The sequence below is a fragment of the Humulus lupulus genome, chromosome X (genome assembly GCF_963169125.1).
Source record: "Humulus lupulus chromosome X, drHumLupu1.1, whole genome shotgun sequence".
Classification (NCBI taxonomy): Eukaryota; Viridiplantae; Streptophyta; class Magnoliopsida; order Rosales; family Cannabaceae; genus Humulus; species Humulus lupulus.
The window spans coordinates 40,766,921-40,788,762 of NC_084802.1; the positions used below are offsets into that span (position 1 = coordinate 40,766,921).

Here is a 21,842-nt window from a genome sequence, read left to right on the forward strand (position 1 = left end):
CTTCGGCAGCTTTGAGTTCTTCAACGTGCCGTTGCTCGGAGGTTTTGGACTGTTCGATGATAACTCCCGAGCGAACATGGCTGGCAGTCACGGTTAGCATTGCTTGCGATTAGCACGAAAGTTAAATTGACTGATAAATAAAAGAACTTAGTCTCTACAGAAAAAACACAATTTACACTGCGCGAGCTTGTTTAAAGCACGAGTTAAGATATGATCGACGTCCATCGTCTCTGTCCCAGCCATCGCTTCTGGGCAACGTTCATGCTTCAAAATCGTTGCCATCCTGTCCTTGGCTGATCTTAGGGCACGACTCGATATGTTGCCCCCTGTGGAAGCAGGGGCAGCATGCTGTGTCTGGGCAGCTGGGGCTAGTGGGGAAGGTGTCGACCCGACTGGAGCAGGTGGAGATTGCCGCTCGAGGGGAGAAGTAGGTGGTGTGGCATTTGTTGAGGGTACGTTTGCTGGAGGGTCTGCGGTACATGATTTCTTGGCCGAAGGCGCTTTACTGCTTTCCCCTTGATGCCACCTGCTCGCTTTCTTCTTGCTCGCAGAAGGTTCAGGAATCTCGAGAGCACAATACATGTCTAACACGTTTTCAGAATCCATGTCTGCAAGAAAGCAAATACACGAACAGTGAGATAGTACAAATGACTGAGTTTGTTGTGTCAGGAAAAGAAACAAAGAAAATTGTAAGTAAATTACCCGAGCTATCATTACTGGTTGCTACATTATATACTTTACTAGTGTTACACTCACTCTCTGGCATGAAGAAGTCTGAATCTAAAGCAGGAGGATATCTAAAATTGCCATCCCCGTTGAAGAGGTGACAGAGAATAGGCAGGCTATCTAAAAGCGTAAAATCAGTACCCTTTTCGTCCAACGACTCAAGAATAGGCTCTGTGGCCTTCTTTTTTCCCTTCCCTAGAGGGACTGGTGCAGCAGCAGGTCGAGGGGCACCAGTTGGCTCATTGATGGTCACCCCAGTTGCTCTCGGAGGAGGAGGTTGTGGCACATCTGGCTGTTGTTCGGGGACTTTAGTGTCAGTAGCACTCCCCGCAGTAGATTCCCTCACATCCTGGTGAGGAGCCAAAAAGCCGACCAGTCTCAGATTGGCCTCTGTGACCAGTTGTTTGATACTTTTCTCTATGTCGGTCATGCTGGTCAGGAGGGCTGATCGGATCACCATGCCGGAGTAGGGTCTGGTCGCAACCATGGGCTTGAAACGCACTAAATTTCTAAGGGAAATGCAGCAAAAAATTAAAGAAAAATAAACGATCAGTGGTACAAAGACTTTACCTCCTTGTGTGAAGGCCAAGTTGTTCGTGACCATGTCAGTCATCAGAAAGTACTCCAAATGGTACTTCCCCACGTTCGAGATAAAAGTGGTATCAGTCAGGAAAGTGCGACCTGTTTCCTGGTGACAGAAGTGGAAGAACCCCATGTTTTCCTGGTTGAGGTTGGATTTTAGATCGAACAAGTAGGTGACCTCATGTGGTGTGGGTGTAACGCCCTGGATAGCCAGGACCACTACACTGTGTACTTATAAAGGTGCAAGACTTGCTAATCAAGTCATTAATTTAAAAATGTGTCACTAAACATGTATGAACTAGGGTTAGAAAGGTTTTGGTCTCAAAAGTTTCATTTTATATAATTAAGCAGTTATATACATGGGATCCCAAAAGAAACAGAGTTCAAAAGTTGGATTATAGACTTCCAAGATAATACAAACAACTGTCAGCCATACTAAGACAAAATGGACAATTTATGGGTCTCGCATCCCTGCCTAAACCTCAACCGTGGCGGCTGAGCAACCGGCCATGTACATTCCGCTCGTAGAGCTCTCTAATCAAGGCTGATCAAGCTTGCCCTTGCCTTTACCTGCACCACATAGCACCCGTGAGCCAAGGCCCAACAAGAAAACATGTGCAACACAAACAGTGATAACAGATAACAAACTCACTAGGCATGAACTCTCATCATATAACCCACATTAATCATTCAGCATAAATTCATAATCATGGATGCAATCAAACACTTATAACATTCATATCACATAATAATCAGGGCCGACAACTTAGGCCGCACCCTCTGTTTACCCCACTGACTCCGACTCGCTTAAACCGAGCTCAGTGCACATTTAGCTGTCCTCGGCTACCAGTGGCCGAGCCGCGCCCTGTGCGCTAGTGTAACCCTTGGCACCCTTAGGCCGTTGGTTCACTAATTAGCTTGCATGGCATAATACCATCTTTTCAAGCATACATAATAGGGAACCCTTAGTCCCGTCACATATATTCAACCAGGTGTAGTTTTCTTACCTTTAATCTTTGCGGTTACTGATTACGAGCAACGCTCCTCAAGCACGATCCGTTCCCCAGCCTAAGCTTTTATCACCTAGTCACAACCAAGGTATAGGGTTCCATTAATATTCAAATAAGGGTTTCCGGATACAAAACTAACTTTCGGGAATCCGAATTCCACCAAGCACGGTGGTGAAATCGATCCCGAGCATTCTAGACCACATTCCCATGCCTAAGATCCCCAAATGTTCAAGTGTGCACACAAGGGCTGCGGCCCTTGAAGCTTAGCCGCGGCCCTTGCCCTTGGGTGCCACGGCGCTCACCCTTGGCCGAGCCCTCCTGGCTCATCTTCATCCTAGGGCCGCAGTGCTCTAGAACAAAGTCGCGGCCCTTCCCTTCGAGCCCAGAAATCCCACCATTTCCAACATCTAAACCTCATCCAAAGCCATCCCAAAGCTCCCCAATTCAAAACCCTTTAATCACAACACCTTTATCATGATTCTAACAACACATCCTAACAGAAATACAGCCCAAAAACCCACTAGAATCCCATTTCCAATTCCTGAAACTCAAGCACTTCAAACACTCAAACCAACCATTAAAACTCAAATTGAAACCTCTAAATCATGAATTGAGACTTACCTCTTCTGCCAAACCACTTCTCCAAGCCAAAACCAAGCTAATTCCCAAGCTTTCCTCCTTAATTCTGCCCTTACACATCAAAACCACAATTACCTCAATACCCAGCCAAAGCCCAGAATTTCTAACCACAGAAAAGGAAATTCAATGGTTACCTTAGGCCTGATTAAGTTCTTGATTGATTCTTCAGCTAAGCCTCTAAATCACTCCTGAATTCCTCTGAGTTCCCAACTGAATTCCCCTAAGATTTCAGTGTTTTCTTCCTTGTGTTCTCCTTGAGAGAGAATAGAGAGGAAAGGCTGAAAGTAAAGGTCGGTTTAATTCTGTCTACTATTTTCTATTTCTCTAGTCTAATCTTATCCCATTAAGTCAATCCCGAGGCTCGGGGTGCCGGAAATGTCCCCGAGGGCAAAATAGTAAATTTCCCCAATATTCCCGCCTAGACTTCCTAACCTCAAATATATCTCCATATATTTATTTTCATAACCCGATAGTCTAAATAACTACCTGATACCTAAAATACCCTTGACTTATCCAAAGTCAACTGTTAAGCCCCGTTGTGACTTTTCCCCGCTATCTAGTCCAAAGATCGCCTCGAGTCGTGCTCTGCAGACCTACCCACATAATAATGTGGTTCTCATAATGCCATATATATATCACATTAATACAACTATAGTCATACAAGCATTCTAATCATACAATTATGCATTTAAATCAATAAAATCATTCAAATCACATTTAACCCAATAATGCCCTCCCGACACACTAATCAAGGCCATTAAGCCTCATTAGCGAATTTTGGGTCGTTACAACTATCCCTTCCTAATGAGAATTTCGTCCTCGAAATTTACCTGAATAGCTCGGGATACTGATCCCGCATCACTGTCTCTAACTCCCAGGTCGCTTCCTCGACCTTACTATTTCTCCACAACACTTTCATTAATGGAATTGTCTTATTCCGTAAGACTTTGTCCTTCCGATCCAAAATCTGAACTGGTCGCTCTTCATAGGACAAGTCTGTCTGCAACTCTAAGTCCTCATACTTCAGCACATGTGTTGTATCAGAAACATACTTCCGCAACATGGAGACATGGAAAAATTATGAACTCCTGATAGCGACGGTGGTAATGCCAGCCTATAAGCCACCTGTCCAATCCTCTCTAGGATCTCAAAAGGTCCAACAAACTGAGGGCTCAGCTTGCCCTTCACTCCAAACCTCCTCACCCATCTCAGTGGTGAAACTCGTAGAAACACGTGGTCCCCAACCTGGAACTCCACGTTCCTACGCTTAGGATCAGTGTAGCTTTTCTGTCTACTCTGCGAAGCAAGCATTCTGGCTCGAATCTTCTCAATAGCTTCATTGGTCTTCTAAACCATGTCTAGTCCTAAGTACCTCCTCTCACCCATCTCATCCCAATGTATGGGTGATCTACATTTTCTCCCATATAACATCTCATAAGGGGCGACCCCAATCGTGGACTGATAGTTGTTGTTATACGAGAATTCAATCAACGGTAAGTACTTACTCCAAGATCCCTCGAAATCAATCACACACACCCTAAGCATGTCCTCTAACATCTGAATCATCCTCTCAGACTGTCCGTCAGTCTAAGGATGAAAAGCTGTGCTAAACTTCAGCTGAGTCTCCATGGCTCTCTGCAGAGCTCCCCAAAACTTAGAGGTAAAGATAGGGTCTCGATCAGATACAATAGACTTTGGAACCCCATGGAGATGAACTATCTCCCTCACATACAACTCTGCATACTGTTCCATTGTATAGGTCGACCTCACTAGTAGAAAATGTGTTGAGTTAGTGTATCTGTCCACTATCACCCACACCGAGTCATGAAGTCCAACTATCCTGGGTAATCAACCCACGAAATCCATCGTAATATCCTCCCACTTCCATTCTGGGATACCTAAAGGCTGAAGCAATCCCGCTGGTCGCTGATGCTTAGCCTTAACCTGCCGGCATGTCAAACATCTAGCCACATACTCTACCACATCCTTCTTAGTCTCAGGCCACCAATATAATGTCCGTAGATCCTGATATATCTTTGTAGTACCCGGATGAAGTGAGTATGGCGTAGTGTGAGACTCATCCAATATCTCTCGCCTGATCCCCTCATCTGTCGGAACACAAATCTGTCCCTGATATCGAAGCAAACCTGTCTCAGAAACAATATAATCCTTAGCTTCCCCCACTAAGACGTGCTGCCTAACTTCCTGCAACTATGCATCCACCAACTGACCCTCCTTGACCCGCTCTAACAGGGTCGACTGCAAGGTAATATTAGCTAACTGGCCTACCACCAGTTCTATCTTCGCCTTGGTGATCTCATCAGTTAATTCCCTCGAGATCTGGGTGAAACTATACAACTGTTCTGGGCCCCTCCGGCTCAACGCATCTGCCACCACGTTGGCTTTCCCAAGGTGGTAAAGGATATCACAGTCATAATCCTTAACCAACTCCAACTAACGTCTCTGCCTCATGTTCAGATCCTTCTGAGTAAAGAAATACTTCAAACTCTTATGGTCAGTGTATATCTCGCACTTCTCCCCATACAAATAATGACGCCACACTTTCAGTGCGAATACCACTGCTGCTAATTTTAAATTATGAGTCGGATACCGCTGCTCATACTCCTTCAGCTGTCGAGATGCATAGGCTATAACTTTCTCATTCTGCATCAACACGCAGCCTAAACCCATCCTCGATGCATCACAATAGACCACAAACTTTCCTTCCTCCGAAGGAAGACTCAACACAGGTGCAGAAATAAGTCGCTTCAACTCTTGAAAATTATTCTCACACTTCTCTAACCAAACAAACTTCTGATTCTTTCTTGTCAACTCTGTCATCGGTGAAGAAATCTTTGAGAACCCCTCTACGAACTGTCTGTAATAACCAGCCAGTCCAAGGAAACCTCGCACCTTCGAGGCGTTCCTTGGCCTCGACCAATCCCTTACTGCTTCTACCTTGGACGGATCCACCTTAATCTCTTCTGCACCAACTATATGTCCAAGAAAAGTCACCTCTGGCAACAAAAATTCACACTTCTTAAACTTGGCGTACAATTGATGCTCCCTCAACCTCTGCAAAACCTGTCGGAGATGCTGCTCATGCTCTGCTTCTGAACTGGAATGAACCAAGATGTCGTCGATGAAGACAATGACGAACTGATCCAAGAAGTCCCTGAACACCCTGTTCATCAAATCCATAAAATTTGTCGGGGCATTGGTCAGACCAAAAGACATGACTAAGAACTCATAATGCCCATACCGTGTCTGAAAGGCTGTCTTCGGTATATCCTCATCTTTGATCCTCAGTTGGTGATAACCAAATCGAAGATCAATCTTTGAGAACACCGTCTTTCTCTGCAGCTGATCGAACAAGTCATCGATCCTTGGTAGAGGGTACTTATTCTTGATAGTTAACTTGTTTAATTCTCTATAATCTATGCACATCCTCAAAGTCCCATCCTTCTTCTTAACAAACAACACTGGAGCGCCCCATGGAGAATAACTAGGCCTGATGAATCCCAAATCCAGAAGTTCTTGCAACTGTATCTTCAACTCTTTCAGTTCTGTTGGTGCCATTCTGTGCGGTTTCCTAGATACTGGTTTTGTCCCCGGTGCTAACTCAATCTCAAATTGAATCTCCCTCCGCGGCGGCAACCCAAAAAAACAATTGCTGATGACGTGGCAAGGATTTCTCCCACGTGGTTGACACGTGGTGGAAGTGTTGTTCGACTATCGACCAGAAGCACATCACTTCGTCAGGCTTAACTATTAGATACGACTAGGCTGGTCGTATAACTTGATTTATTTACTTCTAAGGTTGTAATCTTATACTAATTGCATTGAATATTTCCTCTTTATTACCTTGATACGCAATTATTAAGGAAAGTTAAGGCCCGTTGGCCCATGTAACCCTCCTTGAGCCTATAAATATGCATGAAATAGCTTAAGGAGGGGACTTTTTGATCTCGGAATCTTTTCGCTAAGTATTGAGAGAAAGAGAGCTATAGTGTGATTATTCATTATTCCATTGTATTTCTTCCAAGGTTTGTGAAACTCAAGAACGCTAGTTCTTTGATCACGACTTTGAGATTCAATATTAATAATAGCACTAAGTGGACGTAGGTCATTACCATTCTTTGGGGCCAAACCACTATAAATCCTTGGTGTTTTCTTCTTTTCCATTAGATTAAATTCTTAATTGTCGTTTTATCTTTTGTCGTACATTTGACTCCGTGTCGTTAGCCAAATTAAGGGTCAACAGTGATAATAGTGATTAATTAATTAATTACAAATTAGTTGTAATTAACAAAATTAATTAATATTTAATTATTATGTCATTTTTGAAATTATATTAAATAATTAAATTTATTTTCAAAATTATATTAAATAATTAATTAAATATTTAATTTAAATTGGTTTTAATTAATTGGTAGAATTAATTAAGTATCTTTATTTGAGTGAGAGATAATAATCTGATAAGTTCAAATTAGATTTGAATTTAAAAGATTGATATTTATTCAAATAATTAATTATATTTGATAATTAGTTAAAAAGATAATTAATTCAAATTTGAATTAATTAACAAGTTGTTAGATGTTTATCTGACAAGGTAGTTTGAATAAATAATTAATAATTATGGAAAAATCAAATATCCTTAAAATATAGGGTGGACTATGTGTGGCGTGTACTGCACAGATTTTCAGGGATAGATTTTTCAATTTTATTTATTTATTTATTTAATTAATAGAAAATTCAAAAGTTAGTTCTTTGATATTGTGTACCCTAATTTCAGCACAAGTCTTTCACTCAGCTCGTGTGCAGCTGGCAAATAAACACATGGAAGAAATAGCCAAGAAGTCCATTTATTATCCACGTAGACAGCACAGTTTTCATGATGTTTATACGAGTTAGGGATGCATAAGTTGAGAAGTGCGAGCTTATAATATTCATAAGGCACGACCTCCATAGTACGAGCTCGGAGGCATATCTGCGGATCCCCGAAGACCCGGATATTTTATACGATCATTTATGGATAGCCTGTGATATTTAATGTCCCAGATATTAGGAGACCATTTATTTCGTGATCAGATCACATCCTAGTATAAATGGGAATATTTCTTAATAAATGTAATAAATATGTAAACCTGTGATTGACTTACGCGGTTACCCAAACCTGTCCAAGGAATTTCTCTATAAATACCTGAGAATATTGGACATGAAGGGGGACGATTATTCTGTAATACTGAAACTCTGCCAAAATAGAGAGAGAAAAGCAGTAATAATATAGACTCGTGGACTAGGTGGATTTCAACCACTGAACCACGTAAAAAGATCAGTGTTCTTGAGAGTTAATTTCTTATTTCGGTTTATCATCAAGCATTAATTCAGCCTTGTTATTTTCTTAATTCACTGTTGGCGAAAAACCACGTCAACAGTTTGGTGCTTTCATTGAGAGTTGAGATTAGTGCTTTCATCAAAATCCCAATCAAATCTAATCATGATGGTCACTCGCTCGATGCACGACAATGAGATGTTTCAAATGAGCATGGCCCTGAAGTTCAGCAACCGGTGGGCCACGATGATACTGGGAGTTCGGCGTCATTGCCGCCGAAGCCAAACCCAGAGTACTTAACTGTAGTAGAAATGGAAAACATGCAGTTAAGAAGCCATCTTGCTAAGGAAAACTGGAAAATTGAGGAGGGTTTGGCTCGGTTACCCCCTCTTGCAACCGACATTAATGTCGGAAAGAGGCAAAGTGGGTCTCATAAGTCCCACAGGAATAACCAATCCAAACCAAGTCGGTCAGTCAGAACTACCACCCCAAGTTCTCTGCCCACAACGCGAGATCGTCGGAATGCTCAACCTAGTGGCCCTCCCAGGGGTCATCGGCATGTTAGTTGATCGGTTAGAACCGCGACCCCAAGTTCGGTACCTCCGTCGCACACGCCTGGAAATACCCACGGCAACCCACGAGGAGTGGCCGGAGCAGGCTCACAGAGACAAAAATGTTCCAGCCAACCCTCCTACGTAACGATCGGATCACCAGACGCAAAGAGCTAGAAATGGTGGGGTGAAGCGAGCGTGGGCTAATTTAGTGCACCCTGATGGGACAAGAATTGCATCGCCAGTTAGGCATCACCCATAAGACATCCGACACTGCCTCATTCTGTACGGGACATTCCTGCTTATGGGGACAGCAGGAGGAATCCTCCTCCGTCTGCCCCTACTTTTTTCCCGCGGACACGTGTCAATAATCCAGATCCTCAGCCTCAACCGCAAGCAGTGAGCTTTGCTAATGGAAGTTATTGGACTAAAAGTCATCAAAGTGGTAGGTCCGAGGGCGATCTGAGAAATCACCTAAGTTCGACACAGAGTCCTCGATACGATCCACAACCTGATCTGCGAGATCGCCTAAATTCACAGAGGATAAATTTGGCCCAAAATGAAGGAGTTAGTTACACTCGTCAAGGGGAAGGTCCTTCCGAAGTATGTGATAACGGGAATGCCCCACAAAACCAAGCCCGAACTTGGAGGGACAACAACCCGCCGAACGCGTACGATAGGACGGGAGCTGTTGAACAACCCCAGAATAACCAAGGAACCAGAGACCAAACCCTCGAAAGGCTAGCCCAGATGGAGGAGCTAATGAAGAGGCTCCTATCGGAAAAAGAGAAAGATGAGTGTGATTCAGAGGATGAGCTCGAGCTTTTCGCCTCGAATATTGCAGTGACTGCATATCCACTGGGTTTTAGAATGCCACATTTGTCAAAGTTATTCAGGGCTTCTCAAGCACCTCAGAAAGCAGTAATAATCTAGACTCGTGGAATAGGTGGATTTTAACCACTGAACCATGTAAAAATATTAGTGTTCTTGAGAGTTAAATTTCTTATTTCGGTTTATCATCAAGCACTAATTCAACATTGTTATTTTCTTAATTCAGTGTTGGCAAAAAACTGCGTCAACATATATTTTCATTAATAAGATAATTAATTATTTAAAAGATAAATTGTAAATTGGTTACAGATTTAGTTTTTAAAATTTGAATATTTTCTTTTTAAGTTGGACTTATCAGAAAATAAACAGAATACTCAAAATAGACAATTATTCGCTCTAAAGAAAAGAACGAAACTTTTGTATCTCTCCCAGAAAAAGATACAGGATCAATCTCAGGCCTATTCTCTTGATCTTATGTGCCGAGTACATCAAGTAGAATCAGAAATTAACCATCCTTTATTCTCTAAGTGCCCACACACTTCTTGAGGTGTAGAGAACGTTGTGCAAGATCTTGGTGTGAGTACTTGGGAGTAGCTTGGATAGGAAGTTTGTTCAAATTATGAAAAGATAGCAAGGACACTTGATAGGCATCAAGAGGTATGTTTTCTATTATTTTCTTGCTTATGATTAATGTATGTATCTTAATGGATTCGCATATTTAAAGGTAGTTTAAATATGTTACAAAAGAATTTTGTTGTACACTGGGCCACCACCATTCCGTTGCATATTATGAAACTCGTTCCTAACAAGTTGCATGATTAATAATATTGTATATAAATGTTTCTATCTGGATGTTTTTCTTGAACATATAAACTGTTTATATGAGAGATGGAAAATATTTTGTGTTATAAACATTAAGCTCACCACGCCCATTTCGCTGCACACTCTAATTGTTTTTCCAATAGGAGGATGCCTGATTGGAGAGGGAGGTGGTCTCTTGCTATTCACGGTCGGCCTTGGTGGTTCTGGGTTATGATTCTTGGTTTCTTGAGGGGCAGCTTGGTTGTTTCCAGTGGGGACCAAAACTTCTCTCGGCTGGTTGGTTCGCGAGGCATTTTGAGATGGCACCCCGAACTGGTTAATTCTAGCACTCTCTCTAGCTCTTGGTATTTGATTATGTTCAGCTGCCCTCTGCTCGCCTGCCCTTGCTGCAGTGCTACCTTAAGGGCGTCCGTGCTTCTGCGACCCTCCTCATCATCTCTTCATTCTGTCGCATTGCGTCAGCTAAACTTTCTTGAAGCCTTTGACTCTCCAACTCCACCATTGGCACGCATCTCTTGAGATTATAGTAATCTTCGTTAGGTGGCCTAGACCTTTGGCTAGGTTCTCATGGAGTCGATGACGCACTCCCTTTGACATGACTTTCCTCATTCATTGGTTGTTTGCCAGGCCGTTGGGGAGTTGCCTCTATTTGGGGAGTGTTCTCTTTGGGAATTCTGGGCAATGGTGGACCATTCCCAGTCCCAGGAATGTTTCCAGCGGGATCAGACATTGGCTCAACAAGACTACATCTTAAGATTCAAGATCAAGTTGCTCTTCATCAGGCCTTAGTTAGTCTAGGATACATTTTCATGTATGTTTTGAAAGTGTTGTAATTTCTCTAGAAATACTCAAAATTTACCGACCCGCTTTTTTTATGTTTGACTGTGATTAAAGTGTTTAATATTTTATCATGCATTATAAGATGTCATTCATATACCCACACAGTATGCGATTAGCATGCATTATATTCATGTAGAAACATGCTATTAGAAATGTCTCATATTTTATTATATGTTTATATATGATCATTCATATAATAATATATTTAGTCTTATATAGTTAAGATAGTAAATCAAAATTAAAGTTTTTAATTTGTTATTTTAATGAAAAATGTTTCATTAAAATAAAATTGATACTCTCTTAGTTAAAGCAAAATTAAAATTAGAATTAAGGGCACACTATTTTTTTTTTATATATTTTGCTTAATTGGATTACTAATTATTAGAATATCATTTGGTAAAAATAATTAAATTTATTTTTACAACTAAATTAAAAAAAAAAAACGGATTTTGTGAAAAACACATTTTTTTCTAAATAGTGAGTGGGAGAGGGAGTTATGACAATAAGTCTCATGGTCTCCATTATTGGTTGAACACAGAGATACATAAGAAGGGACTCGTGTCGCCTCCGTTTGCGGCCTCCCTAAGGAAAGACTTCCGAATATGTTTATTTTATCTCAAGGTTGACTTCTCTTATGATAATATAATTAATGATATATTTCAATTTTGATTGACCCTAAGGCACACTCTTGAGTTAAGTCATTGATTGAAAATAATGGGTTACACTCCGAAGGTGTATATAGGCTTTCGAGCACGACTAGTGCATCTTGACCAAACTAACGGTAGTTCATAAGTCGAAAAAGAAAAATGTGTTTTTAAGTTTTCACTTCTTCAATCTTGATGATTGGTACAGAAACATACACATAGTTCTGAGTAAACTAAAAGTGTATGATGCAATCATTGATGTGCCTCCAGATAAGCCATCAACTTTATCTGATTATGATAGTCATAAAAAATATGCGGATTGGATGAAATCTGATTATTTGGCTCATCATTGCATGCTAAAGACTATGCTTGATGATATTAAATCGAGATATATGAACCTTAGATCTACATACGAGATATGGGAAAGGATCAAAAGAGATTCTTTTGATCACTTGAGAAGTTTGCAAGAAGAAAGAGTAAATATGATTTGCTTATCTCCTTTAAATATATTTGAATAGTTTATTCAAATTTTTATGTCACAAACCATATTTTTGTCTTATTTTCAGGAACACATTATTCAAGAAAAGAAATAAATGCGAAAGAGAAACAAGAAAATGATTGCAGATTGGTTGACCACGAAATAACTGACATGGAATTTAGTTTTTTATTTTCAACTTTGTATTAAGTTTCTTTCTTTAAATTAGTTCTAGAATTCTTTCTAGAAACTATATTTTAAATTCCTTTATTTGATGAGTGAACAAGTTTAACATTTCTTTTGAATAATAAATTCAAATGTTATTTTAAAAATATATCTGTTCCACCTGTTTCATCAATGAGTATAAATGATAATTATGAATTATTTATTATTGTGCAAATCATAGATTTAATAAATAAGACATATTATTCCAACCATAATTAAGTGAAACATATATGTTAATTATTTTTTAGATTGGTTTATAATTAATTAGACACATAAAACAAATAAAAGACAGTCTTTTATTAGAACCATTCATTAGTTCTCTCCCTGTTTATATAGTCTTTTAATTAAAGTTAACCAAAAGACCTTTCTAATAAAGGCTCAAAAATCACATAATCATTTAGCTAATATATAGATATATATGTTGAATCTTTTAATGTTCAAAGCTAAAAGAGATAATAAATAGTACGTCAATATTGATTTACATTTATTTAAGATGTGTTTATTTTTTGTTGAAAGCAAAGAAAATTTCTAGAAATTTTCGTGCAACATTCAAAGTAAAGTCACTTAAGGACTTGTTTGATCTGATAAAAAGAAGTCTAAACTCGAATTTGGAATTCAAGTAATTTGCATGTGAACTTGGAATTCAAACTCAACTCACATACAGCTAGAATGCTAAAGCAACATTAGTATTTTGGAAATGGAATATAATCATATTATATAAGATTAAATAGATAACAAGTAATCATTATCATCTTTATTATTTCTATAATTTTAATACTTGTTATACTCAATACATGTTTGATTGTACAACATCAAAGACTTAAAAGTTGGGATTCACAAGTGGTTATGTGAATAAATTGAAAATTTTCCATGAAGTCATTTAGTGAAACAATTTAATAATCATAATAGATTATAAAAGAGTTTGTATCTCTTAAATGCTACTTCAATGAAGCATGATTATTATAATAACTATATTTTTCTAGTTAACTTGTACTAGAAATAATGACTACAAGTCAAGTAAGCAAGTTATTGATAATTAACAATGATAAAACCAACGAATATCACAAATTTTGTAAAGCATTATCGTAGTGGGAGCGTTATTTAATAACTACTCCGTTACAAACATAAAGTTTAGTTAATTGTGTGTAACACAATTTAACTATATTTCATTCACATGCTAGTATGAAATGAAAAGGATTTTACAGAAAAAATGGTTGAAACGCCATGAATGTAGTAATGGAATTTGGAATTCTATGACATCTGGATTCTTGAACATCCAACTAAAGTTCATTAAACTTCAATTTGAAACATGATATTCAAGATGAAGAGGAGAACAGAGGAAAATACATAATTGTCAAAGTAAGGTTAATAGCCTAAGGCTATAAATAGAAAGAAGAATTTATTACTTGAATAAATACCTTATTGTAACCAAGCTTAAATATGTTTACATACTCTTATCCATTGCTTTATGCATGGATTATGAGATTAATTTAAATGGATGTCTAAGAAGTCTTTACTGAATGACTAACATGACAAAACCATTTGAAGATCTCAACCAGAAAGATTCTATTGTGATTCTTGTTCTTAATATTGATAACATTCTGATCATTGGGAATGATGTAGAGAAATTATCAATAGAAAATAAATGGTTAGCTAAACATTTCTAAATATTAGATTTAGAAAAGCCAAGAATGTTCTATACATTCAAGTCTATAGAGATTGAAAGAACAAATTTTTGGCACTGTCTCAAGCGACTTATATAGATAAGAAGTTTAAATACTTTAGTTTAAAAAAATCCAAGAAATAATTTTTTGCCTTCCCGGTCAGGAGGATGTATTATCTAAATAATAATGTCCATTTATTCCTTTACTAGAAAAGAAGGACATGAGATAATATTCCTACAACTCAGTGATGGACTGTTTAGTGTATCGAATGTTATGACTACGAATTAACATTTGGGAATAGTCAACAGTTGTCAATCCAATGATGGATTGAGTCATTGAATTGTTATAAGGACTTAATTTTGAGTATCATGAATATAATGGAGATTATATGTTTGTGTATTTAGGAAGTGACCTAAATTCGAAAAGATGAACTAATTCTAAACCAGATAGAAATCTTCAATGATTGACATCAGAATCAGTTTCCATAACTGTGGAGGAAACACATTAACCTGGAAATGTATTGGACATTTCAGATTTATATGTTTCACCATAGAAGCCGAAATGTAACAGCTTCAGGCAGTTAAATAGACTATTTGATTTACTTGAGTTCTTTGCCATTCTAGAAAGTGTTTCACATTAGAATAAACTACTAGTATCTTATTGTGAAAGCAATGGAGATACAACTATTCTAGAAGAACTAAACATCATGAGAGGGGATATCACATGAAATGAAGTATCATTTAATTCAAGATAATTTTACATAATTGATGTAATGATTTTGAAGATAACTTCAAAACAGTTTCTTACACAACTGTTAACAAAGACTTTGTTAGGAAAATTCGTTCAGAAGAATGTGATTGCCACATTGAAAGAGATGCCTCAATTTGATTTAGGGCAAGTGGGAGATTGTTGGGAATAATGCTCTAAAAGAAATTGTAATTGACAAATGTTTTACTTGAAATAAATAATTGAATTGAATTATTATATATATAGACTATGTCTGATAATATGTTGATAATATTAAGTAAATATTAGAAAATTCTAAAGTTTATCTATGTGATCTTAATCTCATATTAGTATGAGATGATCGAGATTAAGATAATAAACTTACAACAGATCGCAGTAAAATAAAGTTATTGAATCTTTAGATTAATTACTGCTAGTAGGGTTCACTAGCATTATGAATACAAATGACCTAGATCCAGGTCACTAGTGTAGTAGGAGACTTTAGTGAAGGTACTTTATATATAGTGATATATAAAACTAGATCATATGTGATTTGTTAAAACTAGTTTAAACATCATTTCATAGTATTAATCAAACACATCCAACGATGATCATATACACGATGATCTTAATCCTGAGGTTACTATGAACTCCTATATATGTCATCTAATCCTTTAATTCATGCGTTAAGGTTTATCAAAATGATTAGGTTAAGAACAATTATTTTGGGGACTCAATGATATATATGGCTGGGGACATAGTTTAACAAATATGGAATCTATACCTTCTTATAGATTGAATAACGGTTCTCTATTAGGTTGACTTTTGGAATTGAAAAGGTTATGAGCGCTGACGTCGCAAACTTGTTGTGACACAACCTTCACTAATAAAGTCAATGGTACTCTAGGAACAAGATATAGTTAAAAAGGGAAAAACGATAATTTTGTTCCCTTTTAATTATGAACCATTAATAGAGGATTAACGTTGTATGTAATGATTATGTCAATGGACACTTTATTCTTTAATAAAGTACTCTGTAAATATATGTCTATAATTATCAAGAGTTCATTCTCATATTTATAGTGGAGTAATCATGAGATTAATAAATATGATTATTTAATCAAAGAGTTTTGATTAATAATCTAATATTTATTGGAGCTTGATATTATGGGTCCATAAGTCCCGAGGGTGGCTCTAGGAACACCATATCAATGTAAGAGTTAAGACAAGAGTAAAACTATAATTTGGAAATTTGAGAAGAATTTTATTCTTTAGGTCAAGTATACAATTATATGATAATTGAGATTGAATAATTAATTTGGAATAAATTATTAAATTTTTGAAAATATGTTTATTACTTTAACTATATAATTTCGAAATATATAAATAAATTAATTAATTTTCAAAAAATAGTTTTTGATTTATTGAATTTTAAAAGATGATGATAATAATGATCATCAATTTGAATTTTGAATTTTAAATTTTAAATTTTAAATATGGTTGTAATCTTTTCCTTAAAAAGATAATATCATATTTTGTGGAATGATTGATTTTAGTTAAATAAATAAAAGAAAAATGCAATATCCCTGAAAAAGGGACTGTGGCATGTGTGTAGCAGTATACAGATAATGTATCTGTGATGTTTTTATTTTATTTTTTTATTTAATTAAAATTTTGAAAATAGATATATTCAAATTTGGTAAGTTAGATATTTACCTAAATCAATTCCTATATTCATTATGATATTATTATTGTTATTATATTACTATTATTATTAGGAATAATAAGGTAATACATAATCTCTCTCTCTCTCACTCTATATATATATTATAGAAATAACAAGAAGGAAAATATACAAGTCAGGGAGAATTCAGAAAAGTTTCAGAATTTGTTAGACAAGAAATTGTCTTTTTTTTCTTCTTCTTTTGTTCTAACATTTCAAGCCATAATCCAAGTTCTCATGTGTTGAGATATACTTGTGATTTCTAAATTACAAACCCATGTTCTTTATGTGCCCACACACATATTTTGAGGTGTAGAGAACACTCTGGAAGATCGTGGTTTGAGTACTCAAAATGTTGGATAGGAAGATCGATATATATATACGAAAAGACTCAAGGACACTTGATAGGCTTCAAGAGGTAAATATTTGTGTTCTTGAATATTTGTGTATGTGATGATATTATATATATGTGTGTGTATATTTATATATTTGTTGCATGATTAATAATATTGTATATTAATGTTTCTGTCTGGATATTTTTCTTGAGCATATAAACTGTTTATATGAGAGATGGAAAGTTTTTTGTGTTATAAACATTGGACCCACCACTCCCATTTCGTTGTGCACTCTGATTTTTTTTCCAATAGGAGGATGCCTGATTGGAGAGGGAGGTTGTCTCTCGTTGTTCACAGTCGACCTTGGTGGTTCTGGGTTATGATTCCGGGCTTCTTGAGGGAGAACTTGGTTGTTCCTAGTGGGGACCGGAACTTCTCTCGGCTGGTTGGTTCGCGAGGGATTTCGAGATGGCACCTCGGAATGATTAATTCTAGCACTCGCTCTAGTTCCTGGTATTTGATTTTGTTTGGCTACCCTTGTCACAATGCTATCTCGTGGGTGTCCCCTAGCCCGGCGTAGCGGGGTCTGCGCTTCTATGGCTCTCCTCATCATCTCTTCATTTTGCCGCATTGCCTTAGCCAAACTTTCTCGCAACCTTCGATTATCCAACTCCACCATTGGCACATATCTCTCGGGATTATAGTAATCTTCGTTAGGTGGCCTTGACCCCTGGCCAAGTTCTCGTGGAGTCAATGACACACTCCCTTCGACATGACTTTCCTCATTCGTTGGTTGTTTGTCAGGCTGTTTGGGAGTTGCCTCCATTTGGGGAGTGTTTTCTTCGAGAATTCTGGGCAATGGTGGACCATTCCCAGTCCCAGGAACGTTTCCAGTGGGTGCAGACATTGCTTGTTCAATTGGAAGGCATGGGAAGAACATAGTTGCTTAATGCTCTCAACAAAAGCACGAAATTGTTGACAACGCTTTTCTTCAACTAAAAATAAGAGCAACTAAGCAATATATACGATTCAATAAGAAAAGAAGAACAAAGATTTTAATGTGGTTCAACAATTAAAATCTGCATACGTCCATGAGTTTCTTTTATTGAACTCTACATGAAAGCTTCAAGGAAGAGAAATTTCATAAAGTTTTTCTCAATGCAAAATGGCCTTTGTTTACAAGTGACTACTCCCATACTATTTATAGGTATGGTTACCATAATTCTCCCTTAATCTTAGGGATATTATAAGATACTTTTATGGTCAAATCGAGATAATAGATCCTGTAGTATAAACACATTCAATCACATTTATTGCGAATAAATATCCCTAAACAATAGGGTTGATTACATAGTTTGGACTAAATCCCCTGATTATAGGGATTTCCAAATAGCATCCTTAGGCATTAACTTAACACGTCTTCGAGCTTTAATATTACTCCAACGTGCTTTCGAGATCACACATAACTTCGAGCTCACCGTTCCAGTTGTTGCTACCTCCCTACTTGATTGGTCTTTCGGACTTTCGGACTCATCTTTTGGGGAAGACCATTGCTGCCTTCGAGCCTGTTACTCATGCTCAAGCACTGACCACATAGCTTTGGAATTGTGACAAATTGTACAAATATGATTTTAACAATTGTTAATTCCGAGCTTATATTTTACGAGCCTACATTTCGAGGCTATTTATTTATTATCAAAATTTGGGTGTAACATGTAAATTACAAGAGTGACTAAAATAGTCTATTAAAAGTCAATAGTCTATTAAAAGTCTTCATTTAAAAATTACCGTATAGTATACTAAATTAATTTTTATTAATAATCTATATGGTAAGGATGGTGTAATTATTAGCACAAAGAAAATGGAATTAGGAAAATAATATATAAAATTTCTAGGATAAATAAATAGAGACGAACCACCAAAAAATAATAAAATTGAAACTCACATAGATAGCGAGTAAAACAGATTACAAAATTAAAAATTGAGGAAAACGTGGTAATAAACTTAAAAGTCTAGATAATCAGTTTAATAATTTATCATATGACATAGTAAATGCTCTTAACAAACATCATGTCTAATTATTAAACGAGGAATATAATATTAGTTATAAGTTTATATCTAGTCAAATAACTTTATTAGAAAGTATTAAAAGTGACATTTCCAAAAATAGAAATCAAACAGTCATAAATATTACTGATTATTAGTTGTCACCATTTTTCAAGCTTATAACATTATTAGACTATAATTGTAACGCCCTGGATAGCCAAGACCGTTACACTGTGTGTTTATAAAAGTGCCAGACTTGCTAATCAAGTCATTTAATTAAAAAAGTGTTACTAAAACTAAAATGGAGCTAGGGTTAAAAGATTTTGGTCGCAAAAACTCCACTTCTTACAAATAAACATTTTCTGTTTACACGGGATCCCAAAAATAATGAAATTAAACCATTTACAAAGATTCAAGATTTAAATACAGTAATTAGCCATTCTAAGGCAAAATAGACTGTTAGGCATTCCTTGTCCTGATCCACTCCTCGGCCATGGCGACCGAACAACTGACTATGTACATTCAGCCCCGCAGCTCTCCATCTCAGGATTGGTCCAACTTGCCCTTGCCTTTACCTGCACCACGTAGCACCCGTGAGCCAAGGCCCAGCAAGAAAACACAATAACATAGCATAAACAATCAACAGACAATCCAATATTTCATATCACATAAACATGTTCTCAACAGTTTAAGCATCCATGATAACCAAGTATTCAGCATACCAAACATATCATCTCATATCAACAATCAGTTCACAAATGATAACTAGGGTTAGCGCCCTTAGGTCGCACCCTCTGTCTATCCCACTGACTTCGGCCCGCTTAAATCGAGCTCAATGAATATTATGCTGTCCTCGGCTACCAGTGGCCAAGCCGCGCCCTGTGCGCAAATATTGTATGCGGCACCCTTAGGTCGTTTATCACATGTCCCATGGCATAATACCATCTTTGACATTATACAAATATCGGGAGCACTTAGTCCCATCACAAACACATAACCGGGTGCAGTTTTCTTACCTTTAAATTCGCTAGCTTCGTTCACTTTGATCCTTGAGCACAATCCCTCTTGAGCCCTAGTGCACACCTAGTCACAACCATAGGTTAGAATCATCACCAAACCTCAAGTCCAAAACCTAGTCTCGGGACCAATCCCGAGCCCTCGGGAAGCTCTAATTACACCAAACGGGATGGTGGAATCAAACCCCGAACCCCCGGGCAAAAACCCTTGAAAATAACCCAAAACCCTTTTCAGGAAATAGGGTAGCGCTACAGCGCTCTTTGGAGGGCACTACAGCGCTACAAGCAGAACCCAAAAACCCCCAGACAACCTGGCCTAGCGCTACAGCGCCCAAAGGCCAGAATCAGCAACCCTGCATTTTTCCTTCCTACGATTTTCCCGAGCCTAACCCTTCCAAACTTTTCCAATCTTCAACCAAACTTAAAAACAAGCTTATCAACATGCTCCACTCATTTCAAGCATCCCAAATACACATAACCCAATCACATCCATCCCTAAACATAGAATTCACCATAGTTGAACCTAGAGTTCAAAAACTCAACCAAACAACAAAACTTCAGAATTCAAGTGTCCAAGTTCAAAGTTTCTTACCTTTGCTGGATAAATTTAGTCTAGGTTGTCCTCCTCACAAGCTTGGCTTTCAATTCCTCAAAGCTCAGCTCCAATTTCCCTAGAATTCCCCCACCAAGTACAGCTTAGAAATCTTAGTTCAATCATCAAAACCAAAAACCAAAGTAAACCTCAAAGTCTTACCTCTACTGGATAGTTTGTTCTTGCTAAATCCCTGCCAATTCCTCCAGCCAGATCAAAGACCTTAACCTCAAGGTCCTGCTCTGATTCTCCCTAAGTTTCTGCCCAAAAAATCCTCAAGAGATGGTGAAAAAAGCTTGAACCGAGAGAGAGAAAAGAGTAGACTTCCAATCCCCTTTCTTTCCTTCTTTTTCTTTCTTTTTCCTTCCTTCAGACTTCTATTTCTTTCTACAAGTTCCACAAAATAAAGCCTCAGTTATGCCTATCCTTTATAAGCCCAAATGACCACAATACCCTCCCCTTTAATTCTAACTCTTTTAATCCACCTAGGGGTATTTTGGTCATTTCACCCAATTCCCGCTGATTCTTCGAGTGTTCTTAATATTTACCGCTTACTTCCCGACACTTAACTAATCACCAATTACATTCTTCAATGTCAAAATTAATCCCAATATATTCTCTAATTTCCCATTTATACCCCTAAGCTCGCCCCGAGCCGGGTATAAATCCCCGCCGTGACTTTTTCGCTAAACCGCTCACTAGGATCGTCTCGAATCACAGATCGCAAATATATCCACATAATAGTGTGGTCTCAACAATTTATCACATTTATATACAATTATGCCCTCAACGGGCCAAAGTTACAATTATGCCCTTTCTAACCTAATCAGGGCCTACATGCATACTAATACACATAGTCATGCATCTCAAATATTCAAATAGCCATATAACATAGTTTTAGTCATTAAATCACATATATTCCAATTATGCCCTCCTGACACACTAATCAAGGCCCTTAAGCCCTATTAGTAAATTTGGGTCGTTACAATAATAGTTGAATATGTTATTATATGGATCGTATTTATTATACCATTAATTTTTAAGCTTACAATATAGTTGA

The 21,842-nt window shown here is 37.5% G+C and overlaps 1 protein-coding gene across 1 annotated transcript; it reads right to left on the minus strand.

Annotated features, from left to right (window-relative positions):
- Nucleotides 1-147: 147 nt before the first annotated feature.
- On the minus strand, nucleotides 148-18,068 carry LOC133805744 (actin cytoskeleton-regulatory complex protein PAN1-like). Its single transcript, XM_062243905.1, has 3 exons — nucleotides 17,400-18,068; nucleotides 808-1,018; nucleotides 148-608 (listed from the first exon to the last, which is right to left on the minus strand). Exons 1-3 carry the CDS (start codon nucleotides 18,066-18,068, stop codon nucleotides 148-150), a joined length of 1,341 nt encoding a protein of 446 aa, XP_062099889.1.
- Nucleotides 18,069-21,842: the final 3,774 nt, after the last annotated feature.

Coding starts and splice junctions, on each gene's coding strand:
- LOC133805744 (XM_062243905.1), bottom strand. CDS start 18,068: ATGTTCTTCCCATGCCTTCCAATTGAACAAGCAATGTCTGCACCCACT. Junction 1,019..17,399: donor TGCACAACGAAATGGGAGTG/GTGGGTCCAATG, acceptor CCCGAACAACAG/CCAGATGTGCCACAACCTCC. Junction 609..807: donor TCACCTCTTCAACGGGGATG/GCAATTTTAGAT, acceptor GCTTTCTTGCAG/ACATGGATTCTGAAAACGTG.